This window comes from Pinus tabuliformis, chromosome 4_1, assembly GCF_031772625.1.
Source record: "Pinus tabuliformis cultivar Carrire ecotype Pingquan chromosome 4_1, CPIR1, whole genome shotgun sequence".
In the NCBI taxonomy this organism is placed as follows: Eukaryota; Viridiplantae; Streptophyta; class Pinopsida; order Pinales; family Pinaceae; genus Pinus; species Pinus tabuliformis.
Genome location: NC_142303.1, coordinates 252,370,855 through 252,394,799, shown reverse-complemented (window position 1 = coordinate 252,394,799; position 23,945 = coordinate 252,370,855). Strand labels below are relative to the sequence as shown.

Here is a 23,945-nt window from a genome sequence, read left to right as displayed (position 1 = left end):
TTTTGAGTGTCACTGACTGCACATTTTATCTAAATAAATTGGGAAAATGTGTATATATTTTCATGTTATTCTATTATTATGATTCTTAATTGATTTAAATTACTCTAAAAGATATAAATAATGTACATTTTATAAATATTTTTATGTTAATGTGTTAGTCATAATTTAAATTACTCTGAATATCAGAAATAACATTCATTTTATTTATATACATAATAAAAAATATGCATATTAATTAAATATAATTCGAAATAATTTATTTATTTGTATTATTATATTGATAAACATCCTCGTGAAAAGAAAAACATGTAATTCGCATAATTTAAAATGTAATTCAAAATATTTTTTTTATTGGTGTGCGTGGAACATTAAAAGCGAAAACGTAGTGAATTGACAAATGAGATTCATTATTCGGAAAGTATCATCATCGTACACATTATTCAAAGGTTGGCATTTAAATAAGTGCGACTGCTGCTCCGGATGTTACAACTTAATTGCTAATCCGAAAGTTCATGGCCACCATTGAGCCATTTGGATTCTCTACACTCTTTAATTGCATGCATCATAATGGGGACGAGCGAATTGTCCACTGATAATGGGAGGCGTTGACAACTATTGGCGACGAGGGGCTGTCATTCTGTTATTGGCAAGCTACAGATAGAATTATTAGGGCGAAGTGCAGGTTTGGTGATTTAGGATATGTCCAAAATTTACAATTAAGTTCAATGGACTTTGAAACCCAATTTCCAATGAAATTACACAATTAAGAATCCCAAGAACAAAATTGAAATATCTTATTATGGCCGATCATTAGTGATATTGCAAATATCTGATCTAATTATAGGCAGACACACTTGTTGCACTCACCCACCCATTCACTGTGAAGTATGGATATAATTATGTGGTTGTGTTTATAATGTTTTGCAATTGATTTATTTATAGAAAATGTAACTTAATATATTTTTATGTTGTTGTGTTTATAATGTTTTGAAGTTGACTTATTTATTTAAGTAGATATTTTTGAAAGATTGTAAAAAATGTAACTAAAAATATTTTTTTTGATGTTGTATCTTCATGGAAAATGTAACTTACGATACTTTTATGCTGTTGCTTTTATAATGTTTTGCAATTGGCTTATTTATTTAAGTAGACATTTTCGAAAGATCGTTAAAAACATAACTACAAAAACCTTTTGTTATGAGTAAGTCACTTAATGTTATATCCTCATGTCATTAATGTATGGTATATCCTCATATTATTAATGTATGGTATATCCTCATGTCATTAATGTATGGTACAATTGCTTGAAAAGATTTGATGTTCATCATCTTTGTTTTTGGCTTTAGAAAACAATGCTTGGGATGAAAATGCTACATTTAAATTATAATGTATATTTTCAAATAAAAATAATTTTAAAAATTATTATTATTGTTATTTTAAATATGATCAAATAATAATAGTTTTAAAAGTTGATATTATTATTATTTTTAAACATAATTAAATAGTTTATATAATTGTTTTCTTAAATAAATAAATTTAATTATTTATTATTATTATTATTATTATTATTATTATTATTTTAAATTAAATATAAAATTTCAAAATTTTTACTTAAAAAACCAAAACAAAAATTAATAATTATATAGTCACAGTATATTTTATTAAATTTACATTTACATTTGATATTTTTATAAAAATAATATATATATATATATGTGTGTGTGTGTGTGTGTGTGTTATGATAAATTAACATATATCAAAATTTTATACTTTACTAAATATAATAGTATTTGAGTCATGTTATTTTCACTTTAAAATTCATAAACAATATTGTTGATACCTAATTATCACGATTGGGTGAATATAATGTAAATAAATAAATAAGTAATATGAGCAGTCGGGAGATGAAGTGAACAGTCTCTCCCTCATGTATATAATGAAGACCTACCTAAAGGAATGAGATATATGAATCAATTTTGGTTGAGAAGTTACTACCTGGTCTGACATGGTGTCAGAGCCAACTCCCAAAATAGTTGTAACTCCACTGTCTACTACTCTCTGTCCACTGTCTACTGTGCCCTCTGTCCTCTCTGTCTACTGTGTAGTCTGTTCACTGTTCTTACTGCCTACTTTCAGAAAGCATTGAGAGAGGGACAGCTTCAAAACTGGAATATCGTTTGAAGACGCTTCAATGGAATAGCTCTTGCTGTGTTTTGTTCTGGTTCCAACGGACGGTTCTCTTGCTGCGTGGCCCCAAGAGCCATCGTGAGGCTATCATGGTAGTGATATTTTTGTTTCTTGCATCGATGTTGCAGTAAATCGCAATAAAATTTTTTACGTGGAAATGTTTTAGGTAAAAAATATTTCGAGTTGTTTAGGTATGCAATCAGACATGAGATGCCTCTCTTTCTTCATTTGTTGTTTACATGAGGCACCTTAAAAAGCCGCCATTCCTGGATTCGCATTTTTAGAGCAAAGAAATAGTAGATCTGAATTGAATCTCTAATAAAAAAAAGGTTTTGAAAACCGATTTCCCTCTTCAGCGATTTAGAAGTGCATGTGAGATTAGCAGCGATTGTGAAGAACGCTGCTCCGCTGATTTGAACGTTGCGCCCTTCCATAAGTATTTATAGAACGTTGATCTGTTGATTTGAACGTTGCTCCCTTCCTTAAGTATTTACAGAACATTGCTCTGGTGGAGAAAGCTGCTCCTGTTGTTTTGAAGAACGCTAGTATATTTATATTAAGTTTTTTGTCTATACACTATTTTTGGCATTGTATTGAGTTGTTCATGGCATATGCGTTGAGGCCTGAAGTTTGAATGCTGTGTGATTTACGCTGCCTGAATATGATTTACGCTACCTGTAATATGATATTACGCTGCCTATAATATGATTTAATGTGGAATCTTCTTTATGGAGCGGAGAACGCACAGCTGTAAACAAAATTTCAATTCTTTCTGTTTTGGTAGTAAGTGAAATGCGCTACACAAGAACCATAAGGAAAAAAAATTGATGAGGAAGAGATTTGAAATTTTTTTGAGAGTGCATATCTGATCTGAATATTTCTTTAGGAAATGTTTTATATTTTCATTAAAGACAAAGATAGTACAAAGCACTATATGGAGAGAATTCCCATTTGAATTGTAATTTTTTTTTAAATTACCACCAGAAGTATTTTTCTATCAGCAAAAGTATTTTTTACAGTATGCATTCAATCGTATCTATTGTGGGAATAGTTCTCACTGGCAAAGAGAACTATCTTGAGTGGTCCCGGATGATAAAACACACCCTCATTTTCAATGAGTTGTGGAAAGGAGTGTGTGTTGGAGATGGAGACAAAGAGCCAGAACAGCCTACATCAGACAAAAAGCTCGTCATTTGGGAAAACAAGAACATCAAAGCTTATGCATTAATCGCAGCATCTGTAAATGAAGAGGTGAGACGCCATATTTCACCATTTTCAACTGCTTTTGAAGCCTTACAAAAGCTGAAAGAACTCTATGACTCACATTCTGCACTTGAAGTTGTTCAACTCATGATTAAACTCTTCACTCTTGAACTGCAAAATAATGATCCTATTGCTCTTGCATATGAAGTAAAGTCTATAATGCATGATATAAAATCCACTAAGGTTGAATTGGATATTCCTTTTATCGCTTTTCTCAAGGAAATTTATCCTACTTACTCCAATTATCTTGAGTCACTACAAGAAAATGGAAATCTCAAAGATATCACCTTTGGCTCTCTTGTGAAAAAGTTTGCTGAAAGAGAGAAAGCTTTTGGAAAGAAGTCAACCCCTGAATCTTCTGAAGAGGTTGTGTGCCTTGCCCATAAAGAAAAGCATCCTGCTCAAGATTCTTCAAGAGGAAGAGGTGGTCGAAGAGGAAGATGAGGATATTTTAGAGGCAGGGGGGCAGACACTCTCAAGGAGAAAAGGCAGATTTACACTACATATGCTACAAAAGAAATGGATCACATGAAACCTCTACATGAAAGCTACATTGGGACAAAATTGAGCAGCAAAGAAACCAACAGAAAGGTAAAATTCATGATACAGACAAAGGTAAAGCACCTGAATCTGCTCACTATGTTGTGGCACAATGTAATATTGGAGTAAATGAAGATTTATTTAATGCTTCACTTGCGTGTTGGACAAATGATTGGTTGCTTGATTCAGGAGCAACCTGCCACATGACTCATAGAGAAGATTTTTTTGAATAATTTACTGACAATGTCAATAGAGCAATATACTTTTTAGACCAATAAAAAATCAAGCCATCAAGGCTTGGCACAATCAAGCATAAACTGCCTGGCCTTCCAGACTTTCTTCTGCATCATGTTCTATATCTCCCACAGCTCAAGAGAAACTCGTTGTCCTTGGTCCACATTCACCAGCAAGGTCACTCCATTCATATGTTTGAAGGAAAGCTTGAGGTAAGAAAAGCATCTGACCACTCACTTGTCATGAGGGGAATAGAAGAATAAAGACTTCTCAAGCTGCAAGGAACCTCTGCTCATGCACAACATTTCTCATACAATTCTCCTTATGAAGAAGGAACATTTCCATCAAGTTTATTATGCCATGCTAGATTTGGACATTTGAACTATGCCAATATCCACTTGTTGAAGAAAAATGGTGTTGTTGGTTTGCCTACAATTCCTAGGAAATTTAAGCAATGTGATGCTTGTATTCTAGGAAAGCATAGCAAACAGTCTTTTCATGATTCACATTCAAGAGAACATAGAAAAATTGAACTCATTCATTCAGATTTATGTGGTCCAATGCATGTTCCTTCTGCAAATGGAAATAGATATATGATGGCATTTATCGATGACTACACCAGAATGTGTTGGGTTTATTTATTGAAGAACAAATATGATGTTTTTCAAACATTCAAGAACTTTCATAAATGGATTGAAAATGATGCACAATATCATATTGGGTCTATTCGCACTGATAATGGAAAAGAATACACATCAAATGAATTTGAAAACTATCTTCGCCAACATGGGATCAAACATCAAACAATTGTACCTTATAATCCCCAACAGAATGGTGTAGCTGAAAGAATGAATAGGACAATATTAAATATGGTACGATCCATGCTCTTCTTCAAAAATGTAAAGATAATGTTTTGGACTGATGCTATTCTATGTGCGGCATATATAAAGAATAGATGCCCATCTAATGCTATTAGAAACAAGACTCCTTATAAAATGTGGTATGGACATGTTCCTTCGGTAAAGCATCTCAGGGTCTTTGGTTCCACCTGTTATGCCTTGATACCAAAGGTACATAGAAACAAACTGGTGCAAGAAGTCATAAGTGTATCTTCCTGGGGTATTCAAACACCTCCAAAGCATACCATCTCTATGATGAAGTAAATAAAAAGTTTGTTGTATCTAGAGATGTAATTTTTTTTGAATCATCCAAAAATGACAATGTTTTTGAGCGGCAACTTGATTGCTTGGATAGATTCACAAAAGCAAAATCATTTCAAGAATTTGATAATCAGATTCCACATCTTGAAGGGGGGATTCCTATACTAGATCAACATGTGGAATCTTCTTCTGAAGAACACTCTCCCCCGCATGAAACTCCAACAAAGGATGATGCTTTAAGTGATGTAATTGATAGAATTGGGAGACTCAGTCCCAACTCAATCAACGGAGTAGCGTGTACCATCTGAGAAAGTTCTCCCAAAGTGGCTGACAAAGACACTTGAAAGTGTTCATCCTGATAAGGTTGGAAAGACAGGAACTAGAAATTCAAACCGGCAAAATGGAGGTGATGTAGATGACTCTAATTCACCTGTTGATATGGATGTTTCTTATGATTGTGAATTGAACTTGTCTACAGATTTTGAACCAACTTCCTTTAAATAAGCTGCTTCTCATGATGCATGGAGAGAAGCGATGCAAAAGGAGTATGATGCCCTCATAAAGAATGGTACTTGGAAGCTGGTTGATCCTCCATTACGAACCAAACCAATTGGCTGCAAGTGGGTCTACAAGAACAAGTATAAAGCTGGTGGCTCAGTTGACAAGCACAAAGCTAGGCTTGTGGAAAAAGGTTTTTCACAGAAGGAAGGGGTCAATTATGAGGAGAATTTTGCCCCCATAGTAAAATGGGCTACAATCCAGACACTCTTTGCCCTAGCAGCTCAGAACAGTTGGAAAGTCCATCAAATGGATGTAAAAACTGCTTTCTTAAATGGAGATCTAAAAGAGAATGTTTTTATGTCCCAGCCTAAAGGATTTTCTGTGAATGGACATGAACATAAAGTATGCAAACTAGTGAAGTCCTTGTATGGCATCAAACAAGCACCGCAAGCCTAGTATGAAAAACTAACTGAGCATCTTCTGAAACTCAATTTCAAACATTATGATCTTGATGATGCAACATTATTTGTCAAGAGAGTTGGCAAAATAGTTGTATATCTTGTGGTATATGTACATGATCTTTTAATGACAGGGAACAATGAAAGCTACGTTGCATCCATAAAGAAGGAATTGGGAAAAAGCTTTGAAATGACTGATTTGGGCTATGTTCATTACTATCTTGGTATTGAAGAAACCCAACATCTTAAGTCCATATTTCTTTCTCAAAAGAAATACATTGGAGATCTATTGAACAGGTTTGGCATGACAGAATGCAATCCTCATACTACTCCAATGGAACAAAACTTAAAGCTCACATCTATTGAAGGAAAAGAATTTGAGGATGCAACAAAGTACAGACAACTTCTAGGAAGTCTCAACTACCTAACTACTACCAGAACAAACATTTCGTTTGTTGTTGGAATCCTCTCCAGGTTTATGCAAAAGCCTTGTGAGGGACATTGGTCCACTGCAAAAAGAGTTCTAAGGTACTTGAAGGGAACTCAAGACTTTGGAATCAAGTATGCACAGGTGGATGACTTTATCTTGATTGGATACTATGATTCAGACTTCGATGGAGACAAAGGAATTGGGGTATCTACTTCAGGATATGCTATGAGTCCTGGATCAAGAGCTGTCTCTTTGAGATCACGTAAACAATTAGTTCCAGCAGATTCCACAACAGAAGCTGAATATGTGGCAGCACCTGAAGCAACAAAAGAAATTGTGTGGCTCAGGAAAATTCTTGAAGATTTGTAGGTAAAACAAGTACAATCAACTCCACTCATGATTGACAATACCTATGCAATAAAGTTGGCCAACCCAAAGTTCCATGATCGAACGAAGCACATCAATACTAAATATCATCTGATTCGACATCATGTTGAGGCCAAAACAATCCATCTCCATGATTGTTCCACTAATGAGAAATTTGCAAACATCTCCACCAAAGCACTTGGAAGAGAAAAGCTTTAACGATTCAGAATGATGCTTGGACTCACCAACATCCCTTCAGATTAAGGGGGGAATGTTGACACCTAATCATCAGGATTGGGTGAATATAATGTAAATAAATAAATAAGTATGTATATAATGAAGACCTACCTGAAAGAATGAGATATACGAATCAATTTTGGTTGAGAAGTTACTCCCTGGTGACAAATATTGAGATCAAGTTATTCCCATTTTAAAATTCATAAAATTTGAATATGGACTAAACTCATATAAATTTTATTAAAGAATATCTAAATTCCATTATGTAAAGACTTGGTTATAGAAAAATGAGGATTTGCCATAAGAAGACGAAAGAACCCCTTCATAACTTGCTTAATATCTTATTTTTATGTTATTGTGTTTTTTACTTGATATTTTTCATAAAATATTTAATATCTATGACTGTGTTTCTTACCTAATAATTTATTTTGATGTTATTTTGTTTTTTAATAATTTATAATAGACTTCAGGCTTTTGTGATCCATATCAAGGTAGAGAGATTTTTTCGGCGAAAATCACAAGGAATATCATTTGTCGACGCGTTTCGAACCAACTAGTCACAAGGAATATCATTTGTCGACGCGTTTCAAACCAACTAGTTGGTTCGAAACGCGTCGACAAATGATATTCCTTGTGATTTTCGCCGAAAAAATCTCTCTAACTTAATAATCTATTTTGATATTATTTAGTTTTTTAATTGGTTTAATATTTTATTTTTATGTTATCGTGTTTTTTTGCTCGATATTTTTCATAAAATATTTAATATTTGTAATTGTGTTTCTTACCTAATAATTTATTTTGATGTTATTTAATTTTTCAATTGATTTAGATTGCTTTCATGTTAAAGGTGATATGCATTTTATAATTATTTTTAATATATATTATAGTATTTCTTAATTGGTTTCAATTGTTTTGAGTGTCACTAACTGCAGATTTTATCTAAATAAGTTGTGAAAATGTGTATATATTTTAATGTTATTGTGTTATTATAATTTTAATTGATTTAGATTAAGCTAAATGATAGAAATAATATAATATGCGTTTTATAAATATTTTACCATCGGTTAGTTTTAATTTAAATTATTCTGAATATCAAAAATAACATTCATTTTATTTATATAAATAATTAATTAAAAATATAGTATTATTTATATGGATTATTTAAAACGTAATTCAAAATGATTTATTTATTTGTATTATTATATTGATAAACATCATGCTGAAAAGAAAAACATATACTTCACATAACCTAAAATGTAATCTAAAATATATTTTTATTGGTGTGCAGTCCAACATTAAAAGCGAAAAAGAAGTGTGGTGGGATAAATCCTTAATCTTGAACTGACAAATGAGATTCATTATTCGGAAAGTATCTTCATCGCATACATTAAGTCAAGGGTTGGTGTTTAAATAAGTGCGGCTGCTGCTCCGGACGTTACAACTTAATTGCTAATCCGAATGTTTATGGCCCCCATTGAGCCACTTGGAGCATCATGCATCATAGTGGGGACGAGCGAATTGTTCACTAATAATGGGAGCCGTTGACAACTATTGGCGACGAGGGGCTGTTATTCTGTTATTGGCAAGCTACGGATAGAAGTATTAAGGTGAAGTGCAGGTTTGGTGATTTAGGATATGTCCAAAATTTACAATTAAGTTCAATTGACTTTGGAACTCAATATCCAATGATATTACAAATTTAAGAATCCCAACAACAAAATTGAAATATCTTATTATAGCTGATCTGATCATTAATGATATTGTAAAATTCTAATTATAGCCCGAGACACTTGTTGCACTCAGCCACCTATTAACAGTGAAGTATGGATATAATAATGAAAAAAAATATATATATAATATGATGAGTTTTTATGTAATGGTTTAAGATTGCAGTGTATATATTTTTTGATGTAATGGTTTAAAAATTTATTGTATTCTTTCAAAGATTGCAGTGTATATATTTTTTGTGGAAAAAAAATAGTGTATATTAATGATTATTTTTAATTATATGATTGCATTAGTATTTACTAGTTGTAAGTAAATAAACATAATCACATTTTTTTCCGTAAGTTTGACACGATTACATTTTCATTATGTCTAATATATCACCCCTAACAGAGAGACTTGTGACTTCATATCCAGAAATGCCTTAACAAAGCACCTGATGGCCCTCTATCCAAGACCTATTGGACAACATAATCCACATAATTAAAAATGTGTGATATAATTAACATACATCATTAGAAAATGGTTAATATCAACCATTTTTATAATTGTGTTAGTAATTATCATACTATGATTGTGTTACTGATTATCATGCTATTAATATGCTTTGTAATAAGAAATAATTTAATTAATAAACATATTAATTTTAAATGGTAGAATTATTAATTAAAATATCTCAAACAGCACTTCTTTTAATTAATCGGTTATCTCAGTATTTATCAATTGTGAGTAGATAACCTCCAATCATATAATTAAAAATAGTTGATATAGTCATTCCATTTAAATCTTTGAAGATGATATTATTAATTTTGAAGGGCAGAAAATGGTAGTCCATGACTCTGTACCAACCATCTTTGATTTTGATTATATAGTTGTGTTAAGTTATTATCATGTTATTAATGTATGTTACATCAATATTGAAAAATGAAAATTATTGGAGAATTTTAAAATATAAAAAATGATTGATATCAATTATATTTCAATCATCTTTAATGACATGGAATGTATATCAATAAGATGTGGTTATGCTAGTTATTATTAATAAGTAAGATTGTGTTACATATTATCAACACATGTATTGCATTGCAGTTGGTTGTTGGGAGGTATAGTTTTAATAAATTTAATTTAAAGAATCCATTCATTCATTGGTCGGAGACATTTAGGCCGATGTGGTCGATTTATATTCACTCGTCGTAATGTGAGATGATGACGTGGTCGCTCCGTCATTTGTGGTGGACAAAGTCTATATATAACAGATAGGTCCGAGAATGTCTAGGAAAACAACATAGGTTTAGTATTGTTTTAATCCTCCTTTTTTAGGTTGTGTTAATCAATTTGTGTGTAAAATTGCGTGTCTACAATGGCTCTATCACAAGCATTTATGCATCCCAAGCTCACTTCAAATTTTTTGCCTGGTTCTTATTTGGATAAGAAATCAGAACTTCTCCTCCCCATCAAGAAGAATGTCCCGTTGTGGCCCAGCTCCGCACTAGTAAATCACCGCGGAGGCAATAAATCGAGAACACTTAATCGATTTTGCTGCCCAGAGACACAGTCAGATGGGTTGGCATTGATGAGGGGAATACATGAAGCATGTACGTCAAAAGGCACTTTGTTCTCATTGAACAAAAGAAGTGTATTACGGGAGGCCGCAGTTGCTGGCAAAACTATGGAGAGCAAGTCTGATATAGCTGCAAGCAGGGGTCTTGGAATTGTAGATTTTCTGAAGGACAAGAACTTGCTCATCACAGGTGCCACGGGTTTTCTGGCAAAAGGTATACACCTTCCTCAAGTTAATAATTATTCTTATCTATATACTTAGTAGACAGCTAAAAGCTTGTTGTTTTATACTTAGTAGACTAAAAGCTCATTTATATACTTATATCACGGTTGGTTGTTTCTTTACATGTGCAGTGTTGATAGAAAAAATTCTGAGGATGCAACCAGACGTGGGAAAGCTGTATTTGATAATCAGGGCTGACGAGTCCACGTCTGCGTTCAAGAGATTGAATAATGAAGTAAGATACGTATTCTGTTCAGCATAATTGATATTATATTGGATTGCCAATCTATTTGTTGCGTAGAGCAATCTATTTTGACAACGCAGACTTATGTGATGCTGAGTTCACTTATAATGATTTGTGAAAATTAGGTTATGAACACCGAGTTATTCAACGGGTTGCGTGAAATTCATGGTAATGAATTCCATGAATTCATGCTGAAAAGACTGGTCCCTGTGGCTGGAGATATGACGAAACAAAATCTGGGAATTGAAAAAGATATGGTCGATGTGCTCACAAAGGAAGTGGACATTATTGTCAGCTCGGCAGCCACCACAACATTTGATGAAAGGTAATATATATAGTTATTAATTGAAAGTTTTTTATTTCAATTTAAAGTAGATGAAAATTTGTTATTTTTTTTATTTTTATTTTTTTAATTGATGACCTAGATTGATTCTCAAGGGAATATGTTCAAGATATGCCTAGTCTAAATGTTTATCAATAGTTGTAGTATGTTAGAGAGGGCATCTTTAAGTCGATTGCAGATTTCCCGAATATTCGGGAATCGGACGGACATGGAGGTAGTCAATTTTTTGACGGCGCCCATGTAGGTGTCGGATTTCCCGAATATTTGGGGAATCTGATATCTACTTAAACTCACCCTGTTAGAGAGTTTGTTAATTAAGTTGACTTTTAATAAATTTAAAAAATTTGATGTCAACCCACCAATTTCATATTGATTTTTAAAGTATATCAAATTTTAAAAAAGCTGCCTTATATCTTGGTTGTAAAGGATAAAAACTTTTCAACTTTTCTATTTTTTTAATAAAAAAATGAATTCATAATTGTTAAGTAAAATCAAAATTAATAATAATATTTTTGTTAAAATAATTCTTTTATTAATCACATTAATATTTTTAATGTGATTGTACAAATAACTAACTATTTTTTATAACAAAATTATACATTATATTTTCATATAAAGGAATTCAGTGAAGGTGAATTTCCTACCCAAAAAAAAATATAATTCTTTTTCCTATGAATACAATTGAAGTCATACTATTACTATTACAGATATGATGTGGCCTTGGAAACCAACACAAAAGCAGTTACTCGCCTTCTGGAGTTTGGCAAATGCTGCGAGAAATCCCAACTTTTCATGCACATCTCTACGGGTAACCCATCGATTTCATTATCGGTTTCTAACTTTAGTAACTCATCGATCTCATCATCGGTTGCGCTTACTTTTAATGCTTCATTTCATTCTAGCATACGTGAACGGGCAGTTACAAGGTCGATCATTGGAGGAGCCTTTTCAGATGGGTTACAGTATAGCCGGGGAGAAATCACCCTCGGTTCCAACTCTGGACGTACAAGCTGAATTTCATTTAGCAAAGAAAGCTCTGGAAGATTTTGAGAATGAATTTTCAAATGTAGAAGACTGCCAGTGCAGGAAAGCGAAAGTCGCTCAAAGAATGAAAGAATTGGGAATGGAAAGGTAACATTATACATATTGTTGTTTGTGTTCATAATATTGTGAATATGGTTTTGCGGGTATAAAGATGGTTGTTTGTGTTTCTTATAGTGTAAATAAAGATTGGGTTGGTGGATTTTAAATTATATATGTTATTAAAAATTAATATATTTATGAATTAAATATGTTATTATTTGAAATTGCACATGACAAAATAAAAAAGATCTCAAGATCTCAACATAAATGAATTATATATATATATATATATATATATATATATATCACGTATTATTAGTTAAATTTTAAGTGTTACTAGTTGAAATTGAACATGAAAAAAAAGAGGATCTCAAGCTCTCAAAATAAATGGAATTTTCAACTATCTATCTGTCTGTATTAAACAGTTCAATTTGAATGTTCAAATTTGCTATCTCTAAAGTGATGACAACGCTCTTTTACAGGGCAAGATCATACGGATGGCAGGATACATACGCGTTCAGCAAGGCAATGGGCGAGATGATGATAGTTAATGGGAGCGAAGATTTACCAGTAGTTATTCTTCGTCCCACTATTATTGAAAGCACTTGCAGTCAACCTTTTTCTGGATGGATTGAAGGCCATCGGTAAGTATAATCATTTGTGGATTGAATCTAATCGAATATTTTTGTTATATAACACCAGCTAACTCGACTGTTCAAATTCTAGAATGATGGATCCAGTCATTACCTACCATGCCAAAGGTCAAATACATTGCTTGTTGGGCGATCCAGATACAGTGTTAGATCTGGTCAGTATCCATAAAATACAATGGGGAGAACCGTTTCCTAATCCTTAGAGATTCCCTTTTGTCAATAATGTGTTATCGTTTCTTGAATTCAATCTCCGTTTCCTAATCCTTAGATATTCCCTTTTTTCATTAATGTGTTATTGTTTCTTGAATTCAAATTACAGATACCCGCGGACATGGTTGTAAATGCAACTTTAGCAGCCATGGCAAAGCATGCAGGAAATCCAGGCGTAAAGGTTTATCACGTTGCTTCTTCCGTGGCAAATCCATTAAGATTAGGAGAAATTGTTAATATAATATTTGAACATTTTAAATGCAATCCATACATTGATCACAACGGCAAGCCAATAAGATTGCCGAAGGCAATGACCTTGATTCATACTATGGAGAACTATAGGCTGGCTTTGGACACAACTTTTGATTCCCCTAGCAGTGTAAGTTGCAAAGCTATTCTGTATTTACCTACCAGCTTGTTAATAGCATATTATTAGAATATTTCGAAATATTATATATTTAGAAAAATCAAAACTTACTTGTGTTCATGCAGATAAACTCATTATAAACCCAAGGTGTTCTTGCAGATAAATGGGTCATCATCAGAACATATCGTGCAGCAATTGAAACACATGGCCAAAATCCACGAGCCATACTTATTCTGTAAAGCAAGGTGAGTGAGCGAAGATTTCATGCCGAAAATTATTATTATAAACCGTCAATTTCCGCGGATATAAACAATTTTGTAAAATATTTGTGCAGATTCGATATCTCAAATTCTGAAAAGTTGTCGCAGGAGCTCTCTCCCGAGGAACGGGAGAGTTTCGGATTTGATATTCGGAATATCGAGTGGAGAGATTACATTGCAAATATTCATATTCCTGGACTCAGGAAACATGTCTGGAAAGGACGCGGTACAGGAAAACAAATTATAAATATCTAGTGTCGGTCGTAATTACTTACAGTGTGTAGGGTTTGAGGTTCAGTCTCTTCGGTGATCATAGAAAGTGGAACAAACTCTGGAGAATACATTTGTTTTTGGTCGTTTTGAAGCAATTTGTTGACTACAAGGTGCAGTTACAGGGTATGCTAAAGTTGTGAAGGTGTGAAGTGTGATGTTTCAGCGATGCAAGAGAAATTTTTGTTGTGGTGCTTTTGTGTTAAATAGAGATGATATTCATATATGCAGCAATATGATATAAACACTTTTTGTTTGAGCAATGATCTGTGTTATGATTGACATATCTTTCTCAATATTCCTTTATTTATAGGGATAAAACACACAAATTTTCCGATCGGTATTTCATTTTTAGTATATGGCATTTCATTTTTACTATATAATATTTAATTATTTTTTCATTAAATTAAATCAAATTTTGATAACAAAATTTCTATTCTATAATATTTTGTATTTTTGAAATATTAATATTTATTAAACTATTGTTAAAAATATTAAAATCTTTTTACTAAATGAAGACTAAGGTGATTTTAGAATATAATGTTTAGTAAGACTAAGGTGATTTTAGAATATAATGTTTAGTATTGTATAATATAAATTATGATAAATCTTTTTAAATTTTCATAATTTTTTATTATCATCATCATATATATTAGTATAATTATATAAATTAAATGGTCGTTAAATGCTCATAAACATTAAATCACTTATTTTAAGATACATTTCACATTACTAAGATTTAAAAAATCATAAAAGTTGATTAAATTCTTATTATTATAATAATAAAATGAAATTTTGGAAAATTATTATAAAATAGTTAATATATAACTTAATCATAGCTAATTAAAAAAAAATCAATCATGGATATTCACTCTGATTTTCCCATAGAGATTGTTCACCTTCACGAAATATTTTAGAATATTATTAGTAGTAATTACAATGGAAGATTGAATTTATCTCAAAAGTAGTTATTCCCTTCATGCCTTTTTAATTAAATTGATTAGTTAGAAAAAACATATTAACAAGTGCCATAACATGTGCCATATGAAATAAGTTATGGTTTTATGGGCATGTGGAATTGATAAGTCATGGTATTGTAACAAAACCTATTTATAAATTAAAAATATCCATGGTAAAATGAGGGTGAAACTCCAATTTTGTTACATGTTGTTGAAACCTAATCCTTGTGATTGGGTGAATATATGTAAATAGATAAATAAGAAATATGAACAGTGATTGGGAGATGAACTGCATAGTCCCTCTCTCATGTATATAATGAAAACCTACCTGATGGAATAGAACACAAGAATCATTTTTGCCTTATGGAGTTACTGCTGGCATGATATGGTATCAGAGCCAACTCCTTCTTTTCTTAGCTCTTGTGTCCCTTGAAACTCCCTAGTCTACTTTCCATATAGAAGCGTTGCTCCTCTATATAATTAGCTGTCCATATAATTCAGGGCCTGACACTGCTTGCGCTCTCTGGCTCTCTCGACTGTCCATAAACATTTTCTGCCATACTTATTCCAGTGAAAGCTATTGCCTCCACCATTATCGTAATCCCATACAGTCCGTTTGAGGAATCATTCCAATCTGTATGTTTATCTCCCTATTCTTTTGATCGGTTCAGTCCTTGGTCTTTGAGACACTAATATGCAAATTAAAGAGATCTTTCCCTGAGGTGATTCTTACTGATACCAGTCATTAGCTTCCAGTTATATATATATATATATATATATATATATATATATATATATATATATATATAAGCGTATATGCTCCGATATTTTTTAACACTGGCCAACTAACCAAGCTCAGAAGCTGATTCACATCGACCATTTCTGTGGTCGGAATCTGGTTCAAATCTCATTCGAACCGTAATCCCCATAGCGGAAATGCCACTATTTTTAGGAATTCGACATGTGCTTGGAGGGACGTCGACTGTTGGTCTCCCAATCTCGAAGGGTTCATTGTTTGTTGCGAGGTCTTCACCCATTGGCCTGAAGAATGCTATTGCTTTGAAGTTTTTCACATAAAGTTGGCCTGATGTGCCATATTATCACCGATTCAAATAAACGCGTTTCTTGTGAGTTCACGAGATTTAAACTATTTTCAAGTGCTCCTCATTATTCTTTTTCTTCTCTGCATCAACATATGGTATATTTTTCAGAACTGCATATGATATTGATATCAGATTTCATTTTGTCATATATATATATATGATGGTTGGCATATAAGGGGGCTGACATCAAAGGAGATGAATCCGACATGAATCTTGAGTGATAGGTGGAGCTGAGTGCTACTTCTAGTGTGGATATGTCATGTATTGTATTGAAGTTTTATAGTATATACGTTGAGATTAGATTGGTGAAGACCAAATTCAGATAGCTTTGTTGCCTTTTCATGTAAAACAATTCAAGAACGTTGCAGAAAAATGATGAGGATGAAATTTGAAATTTTTTTGAGAATGCATAGCTGATCTATGTTTTATATTTTCATTAAAGACAAAGACTGTACATGGAGAAAATGCCCTTTTGAAATGTAAAAAAAAAAATTACCACCAGAAGTACAATTTTACTGTATATTGGCAGAAGTATTTTTCTATTAGAAGAAGTTTTTTTTACAAAATGCATTCAATCATATCCATGGTGGGAATACTTCTCACTGGCAAGGAGAACTATCCTGAATGGTCTCGGATGATAAAACACACCCTCATTTTCAATGAGTTTTGGAAAGAAGTGTGTGTCAGAGACAGAGAAAATGAACCAGTACAGCCTACCTGAGACAAAGAGCTCGTCATTTGGAAAAAAAAGAACAACAAAGCTTATGCATTAATCGCAACATCTGTAAATGAAGAGATGAGTCGCCATATTTCGTCATATTCAGCTGCCTTTAAAGCCTTACAAAAGTTGAAAGAACTCTATGACTCACATTTTGCACTTGAAGTTGTTCAACTCATGATTAAACTCTTCACTCTTGAACTGCAAAATAATGATCCTCTTACTCTTGCATCTAAAGTAAAGTCTATAATGCATGGTATCAAATCCACTAAGGTTGAATTGGATATTCCTCTTATTGCTTTTCTCAAGGCACTTTATCCTACTTCAATTATCTTAAGTCATTGCAAACAAATGGAAATATCAAAGATATAACCTTTGACTCTCTTGTGAAAAAGTTTGCTGAAAGAGAGAAAGCTTTTGGAAAGAAGACAACCCTTGAATATTCTGTAGAGGCTGTGTGCCTTGCTCATAAAGAAAATCATCCTGCTCAAGATTCTACAAGAGGAAGAGGTGGTCGAAGAGGAAGAGGAAGATATTTCAGAGGCAGGGGGGCAGACATTCTCAAGGAGAAAAGGCAGATTTGCACTTTATACACTGTAAAAGAAATGGATCACATGATGCCTCTACATGCAAGCTACCATGGGACAAAATTAAGCAGAAAAGAAACGAACAGAAAGGTAAAGCTGATGATACAGACAAAGGTAAAGCACCTGAATCCGCTCACTATGTTGTGGCACAATGTAACATTGGAGAAAATGAAGATTTATTTAATGCTTCACTTGCTTCTTGGAAAAATGATTGGTTGCTTGATTCAGGAGCAACCTGCCACATGACTCAGAAAATATTTTTTTGAAGATTTCACTGACAATGTTGATGGAGCAGTATACTTTGCAGACCAATCAAAAATCAAGCCATCAGAGCTTGGCACAATCAAGCTTAAACTGCCTGGTCTTCCAGACTTTCATCTGCATCATGTTCTATATCTCCCACAGCTCAAGAGAAACTTGTTGTCCTTGGTCGACATTTGCCAGCAAGGTCACTCCATTCATATGTTTGATGGCAAGCTTGAGGTAAGAAAAGCATCTGACCACTCACTTGTCAGGAGGGGAATAGAGGAAGAAAGGCTTCTCAAGCTGCAAGGAACCTCTGCTCGTACACAACATTTCTCATACAATTCTCATCATGAAGAAGGTACACTTCTATCAAGTTTATTATGGCATGATATATTTGGACATTTGAACTATGACAGTCTCCGCTTATTGAAGAAAAATGGTGTTGCTGGTTTGCCTACAATTCCTAGGAAACTTAAGAAATGTGATGCTTGCATTCTAGGAAAGCATAAAAAACAGTCTTTTCATGATTCACATTGAAGAGAACATAGAAAACTTGAACTCATTCATTCAGATTTATGTGGTCCAATGCCTGTTCCTTCTGCAAATGGAAATAAATATATCATGACATTTATTGATGACTACACCAGAATGTGTTGGGTTTATTTATTGAAGAACAAATCTAATGCTTTTCAAACATTCAATAATTTTCATAAATTGATTGAAAATGATGCACAATCTCATATTGGGTCTATTCGCACTGATAATGGAAAAGAATACACATCAAATGAATTTGAAAACTATCTTCGCCAACATGGGATCAAACATCAAACAATTGTGCCTTATAATCCCCAACAGAATGGTGTAGCTGAAAGAATGAATAGGACAATCTTAAATATGGTACGATCCATGCTCTTCTTCAAAAATCTAAAGATAATGTTTTGGGCTGATGTTGTTCTATGTGCTGCATATATAAAGAATAGATGTCCATCTAATGCTATAAGAAACAAGACTCCATATGAAATGTGGTATGGACATGCTCTATCGGTAAAGCATCTCAGGGTCTTTGGTTCCACCTATTATGCATTGATACCAAAGGTACATAAAAACAAACTTGGTGCTATAAGTCGTAAGTGTATATTTCTGGGGTATTCAAGCAACTCCAAATCATACCTCCTCTATGATGAAGTAAATAAGAAGTTTGTTGTATCTAGAGATGTAATTTTTCTTGAATCATCCAAAACTGACAATGTTGTTGAGTGGCAACTTGATCACTTGGATAGATTCGCAAAAGAAAAATCATTTCAAGAATTTGATAATCAGATTCCACATCTTGAAGGGGCGATTCCTATACTTTATCAACATGTGGAATTTTCTTCTAAAGAACACTCTCCCCCGCATGAAACTCCAACAACGAATGATGCTTTAAGTGATGTGATTGATAGAATTGGGAGACTCAATCTTGATTTAGTCCCAACTCAATCAATGAAGCAGCCTGTACCATATGAAAAAGGTCCCCCAAAGTGGCTGACAAAGACAGTTGAAAGTGTTCATCCTAATGAGGTTGGAAAGACAGAAACTATAAATTCAAACCAGCAAAATGGAGGTGATGTGGATGACTCTAATTCACTTGTTGATATGGATGTTTCTTATGATTGTGAATTGAACTTGTCTACAAATTTTGAACCAACTTCCTTCAAAAAAGTTGCTTCTCATGACGAATGGAAAGAAGAAATGCAAAAGGAGTATGATGCCCTCATAAAGAATGGAACTTGGAAGTTGGTTGATCTTCCATTAAGAACCAAACCAATTGTCTGCAAGTGGGTCTACAAGAACAAGTATAAAGTTGATGGCTCACTTGACAAGCACAAAGCTAGGCTTGTGGCAAAAGGTTTTTCACAGAAGGAAGGGGTTGATTATGAGGAGACTTTTTCCCCCACAGCAAAATGGGCTACCATTCAGACACTCTTTACACTAGCAGCTCAAAATGGTTGGAAAGTCCACCAAATGGATGTAAAAGCTACTTTCTTAAATGGAGATCTAAAAGAGAATGTTTTTATGTCCCAGCCTGAATGATTTACTGTGAAAGGACATGAACATAAAATATGCAAACTGGTGAAGTCCTTGTATGGCCTCAAACAAGCATCGTGAGCCTGGTATGAAAAACTAACTAAGCGTCTTCTGAAAGTCAACTTAAAACATTATGATCTTGATGATGCAACTTTATTTGTCAAGAAAGTTGACAAAACAGTTGTATATCTTGTGATATATGTAGATGATATTTTGATGACAGGGAACAATGAAAGCTACATTGCATCCATAAAGAAGGAATTGGGGAAAAGTTTTGAAATGAATGATTTGGGCTATGTTCATTACTATCTTGGCATTGAAGTAACCCAACATCCGAAGTCCATATTTCTTTCTCAAAAGAAATACATTGGAGATCTGTTGAACAGGTTTGGCATGACAAAGTGCAATCCTCTTACTACTCCAATGGAACAAAACTTAAAGCTCACATCTATTGAAGGAAAAGAATTTTAGGATGCAACAAAGTATAGACAGCTTGTAGGAAGTCTAAACTACCTAACTACTACCAGAACAGACATTTCGTTTGTTGTTGGAATCCTCTCCAGGTTTATGCAAAAGCCTTGTGAGGGACATTGGTCTACTGCAAAAAGAGTTCTAAGGTACTTGAAGGGAACTCAAGACTTGGAATCAAGTATACACAGGTGGACGACTTCAGCTTGATTGGATACTCTGATTCAGACTTCGATGGAGACAAAGAAACTAGGGTATCTACTTCAAGATATGCTACGAGTCTTGGATCAGGAGCTATCTCCTAGAGATCATGCAAACAATCAGTTCCAGAAAATTCCACAACAGAAGCATAATACGTGGCAGCAGCTGAAGCAACAAAAGAAATTGTGTGGCTCAGGAAAATTCTTGAAGATTTGCAGGTAAAACAAGTACAATCAACTCCACTCATGATTAACAATACCTCTCTAATAAAGTTGGCCAAGAACCCAAAGTTCCATGATTGAACGAAGCACATCAATACTAAATATCATCTAATTCGACATCATGTTGAGGCCAAAACAATCCATCCCCATCATTGTTCCACAAATGAGCAAATTGTAGACATCTTCAACAAAGCGCTTGGAAGAGAAAAGCTTGAACGATTCAAAATAATGCTTGGACTCACCAAGACCCCTTCTGATTAAGGGGGGGAATGTTGACACCTAATCCTTGTGATTGGGTGAATATATGTAAATAGATAAGTAAGAAATATGAACAGTCATCGGGAGATGAACTGAACAGTCTCTCCCTCATTTATATAATGAAAACCTACTTGATGGAATAGAACACAAGAATCATTTTTGCCTTATGGAGTTACTGCCTGGCCTAACACATGTCTTTTTAAAATTTAAATATTTTTAACTCATATATTAATTCTTCTTATGATTAATAATACTAATAATTTAAAGATGTATGATGAAATAAGCGTTTTGATGTTAATTGCACATTTACTAACCATTTAAATTACATGGATGCACTAGTTGAATTAAAACTCTAAAAACCTTATTTTAAATAAAAAAATACATCATGGATCCATAAATCTAAATACAAATAAACCTTCATAGTAAGAATTTTAGAATTTTAAGTATAATTTATTAGATATTCTCTCATAATCTATCCAATGGAATATCCATAACATTTACACATCACAAAAATAAAAAGAAGAATAATAGAAGAGTTATGGAGAATCAAGTTAGTGAGAGTCTAATAGAAAGACTAAGGATTACTACTTTGACCAACAATAAAAACATGGTGGTAATAACATAAAACAATGAGATAAAAAACAACAAGGGACTTGAGAGGACAATAGAACAACTACTAATTGACAAGCTATTCAAAAGTTCAAAAAAATTGTGGAGACATTTTAGGAGGAATCAACACCAAATGTATAACCGATTAATGCTTCTATGGTGACAGTTTAGCAAGCAATGGTTCTAAGTGTAAACTAAGTTAAAGAGAAAAAGGTGTTGATACCAATTAGCCGTATACAATAGACAATTCAGCAATAAATGAAAAAGTCAACACATAACCTCCACAACAAAGGCAACACCATGCCCAACCCAACAAACTCAAACAACACAAAAATGTGGGGCTAGTTCAAAGAAAAATTCATACATAAAGAAGAAATGGGTCGAGAAGAAAACAAAATCAAGAATAGACATGGTTTTCCAAGATATGGAGGAGCCAACTTAGCCAACGAAATTTATATTTGATTACACGAATAGTTACAAATTAGGTCATATAATATAGAAATAGATCTATTGGAGTCAAGCCGGCACCTTGTACATCAACTTGTCGATATAAATGTGTGATTATAATAGGAGAAGGAAAGGATGTGGCATGAAAATAAAATATCTAAATTACATATATAACTTTGAAAGAGGAAATTATTGAATTTAGGCAAAGTAGAAAATCATTAGAATTAGTTGCACAACAGGAGATAACAATATCGACCATGTTAAATAATTGACCAACATATTTTACATCCACATGTAGTTGACTCAAAGTGTATTAGAGCCTAAAAAAGGATTTGAATGATAGCGAGAAACTCATTACCGACTTCAAATATTAGCAAAATCTATCAACACAAGTAGCTACAAAAAAGGAATTTAGGGATACATTGATTGAAGTAGAAAGGAGGTGTTTTTGAGAAGGAGAAAGAGTGCGGGTAGAAGAAAACACAGATCTCAACCACCTAAATAGAGTCATACAATAGAAACAAAATTTATAGGATCAGTGCAATCTCGACTTGTACATAGTAAATGAAGCTACATTGACACAAGAACTATAATATTTCGCACATATGACTTCAACAAGGGTGAAAATTTAGTACATAGTTGACAAGTTGACATATTTTGACTAACAGTTGCAACAACTTACTCCCGTCTCTCTCTCTCTCTCTCTCTCTCTCTCTCTCTCTATATATATATATATATATATATATATATATATATATATATATCTGTGTGTGTGTGTGTGTGTGTAAAATAATCACATTCTTATATGTATATTAATCATATAAAATAAATGCTTATGAACATCAAATCACTTATTTTATGATACGTCTTGCATTGCTAGGGTTTTGAAGATACTATGGTTTTGAATCGCTGCAACTTGCGTCGAAAACATATCTCCACACTTTCACCTATACTGAAATGCTCTGACGTCTCCTCCAAGTTGAGAGAGCTCATGATGGGGCCTCTTGGTGGAGGAGCATCTGCCCCCTCCTTCAAATTTGTCCTCTTTGGTGCACACCGTCCTCCCGTAGATCCTTCGTCCAGTTCTAGACACTAGGGAAAACCATCCAATTCACTAACCCTAGGTGCTCAATGATAGATGCGCATGTGAGGCTGCTACCTTCCAAAAGTAACCAAGAATCCCCGAGTGGTGATTCCCAACAATTTCCTTGAGAAATCTAGCCATTTTATGTAGGATCATGCAATAATTTGTAAATTCATGGGAATTTGGCCCAGAGAAGCAGATATCCTATGTTGGATCCAGATTAAATGGCAGCCAGAAGCCCCTTTCGATCTTCGCCTATGAGCCAAGGGTCTTTTCACAGTAATCTTTGAAGATCTAGATGATTGCAAGTGAATCCTAGATAATGGCCCTTATTTCATGAATAGTGTTGGTTTATTCATGAGACACTAGGAACCTTGCTATAACCCAGAAAAGGAACAATTCTTGGTTGTCCCGATCCGGTTTCAACTATACTCCCTTACAGAGGAATTTTGGGAGATGGATATCGTAGAATCCATCTACAACTCCATAGGAGACTTTGTCTAGGTCTCAGAGATCACAAGATATAAGCATTTTTCTTTGTATGCCCGAATCTGCATGTATATGAACATATCTCTGCCTCTCCTGAAATCAGTGGAATAGAATACCAGGATGATATCTGGTCCTAGCCGTTGGACTATGAGCATGCTTCCTCTAGGTAAAACT

General features: G+C 33.5%; 2 protein-coding genes across 3 annotated transcripts; both read left to right on the top strand.

The window, feature by feature from the left end:
* Window positions 1–10,382: 10,382 nt before the first annotated feature.
* On the top strand, window positions 10,383–11,168 carry LOC149175220 (uncharacterized). The gene is made up of 2 exons (XM_089419549.1): window positions 10,383–10,876; window positions 11,016–11,168. Exons 1-2 carry the CDS (start codon window positions 10,462–10,464, stop codon window positions 11,144–11,146), a joined length of 546 nt encoding a protein of 181 aa, XP_089275675.1. The 5' UTR covers window positions 10,383–10,461; the 3' UTR covers window positions 11,147–11,168.
* Window positions 11,169–11,236: 68 nt separating this feature from the next.
* Window positions 11,237–14,577, top strand: LOC149175219 (fatty acyl-CoA reductase 2, chloroplastic-like). 2 transcript variants are annotated; one of them, XM_089419547.1, is made up of 8 exons: window positions 11,237–11,453; window positions 12,179–12,279; window positions 12,374–12,602; window positions 13,037–13,198; window positions 13,281–13,362; window positions 13,527–13,796; window positions 13,944–14,029; window positions 14,119–14,577. In XM_089419547.1, exons 1-8 carry the CDS (start codon window positions 11,257–11,259, stop codon window positions 14,297–14,299), a joined length of 1,308 nt encoding a protein of 435 aa, XP_089275673.1. In that variant the 5' UTR covers window positions 11,237–11,256; the 3' UTR covers window positions 14,300–14,577. The 2 variants fall into 2 exon arrangements, with proteins under 2 accessions (XP_089275673.1, XP_089275674.1); XM_089419548.1 differs by lacking the exon at window positions 14,119–14,577 and having other exon boundaries at window positions 13,910–14,029.
* The last annotated feature ends 9,368 nt before the right edge of the window (window positions 14,578–23,945 follow it).

What these genes read in the sequence shown, in the direction of transcription:
- LOC149175220 (XM_089419549.1), top strand. Translation starts at nt 10,462, where the DNA reads ATGGCTCTATCACAAGCATTTATGCATCCCAAGCTCACTTCAAATTTT. An exon ending in CACGGGTTTTCTGGCAAAAG is followed by an intron (nt 10,877 to 11,015) that starts GTATACACCTTC and finishes TTACATGTGCAG; the next exon opens with TGTTGATAGAAAAAATTCTG.
- LOC149175219 (XM_089419547.1), top strand. Translation starts at nt 11,257, where the DNA reads ATGAACACCGAGTTATTCAACGGGTTGCGTGAAATTCATGGTAATGAA. An exon ending in AAAGAATTGGGAATGGAAAG is followed by an intron (nt 12,603 to 13,036) that starts GTAACATTATAC and finishes GCTCTTTTACAG; the next exon opens with GGCAAGATCATACGGATGGC. An exon ending in TACTTATTCTGTAAAGCAAG is followed by an intron (nt 14,030 to 14,118) that starts GTGAGTGAGCGA and finishes ATATTTGTGCAG; the next exon opens with ATTCGATATCTCAAATTCTG.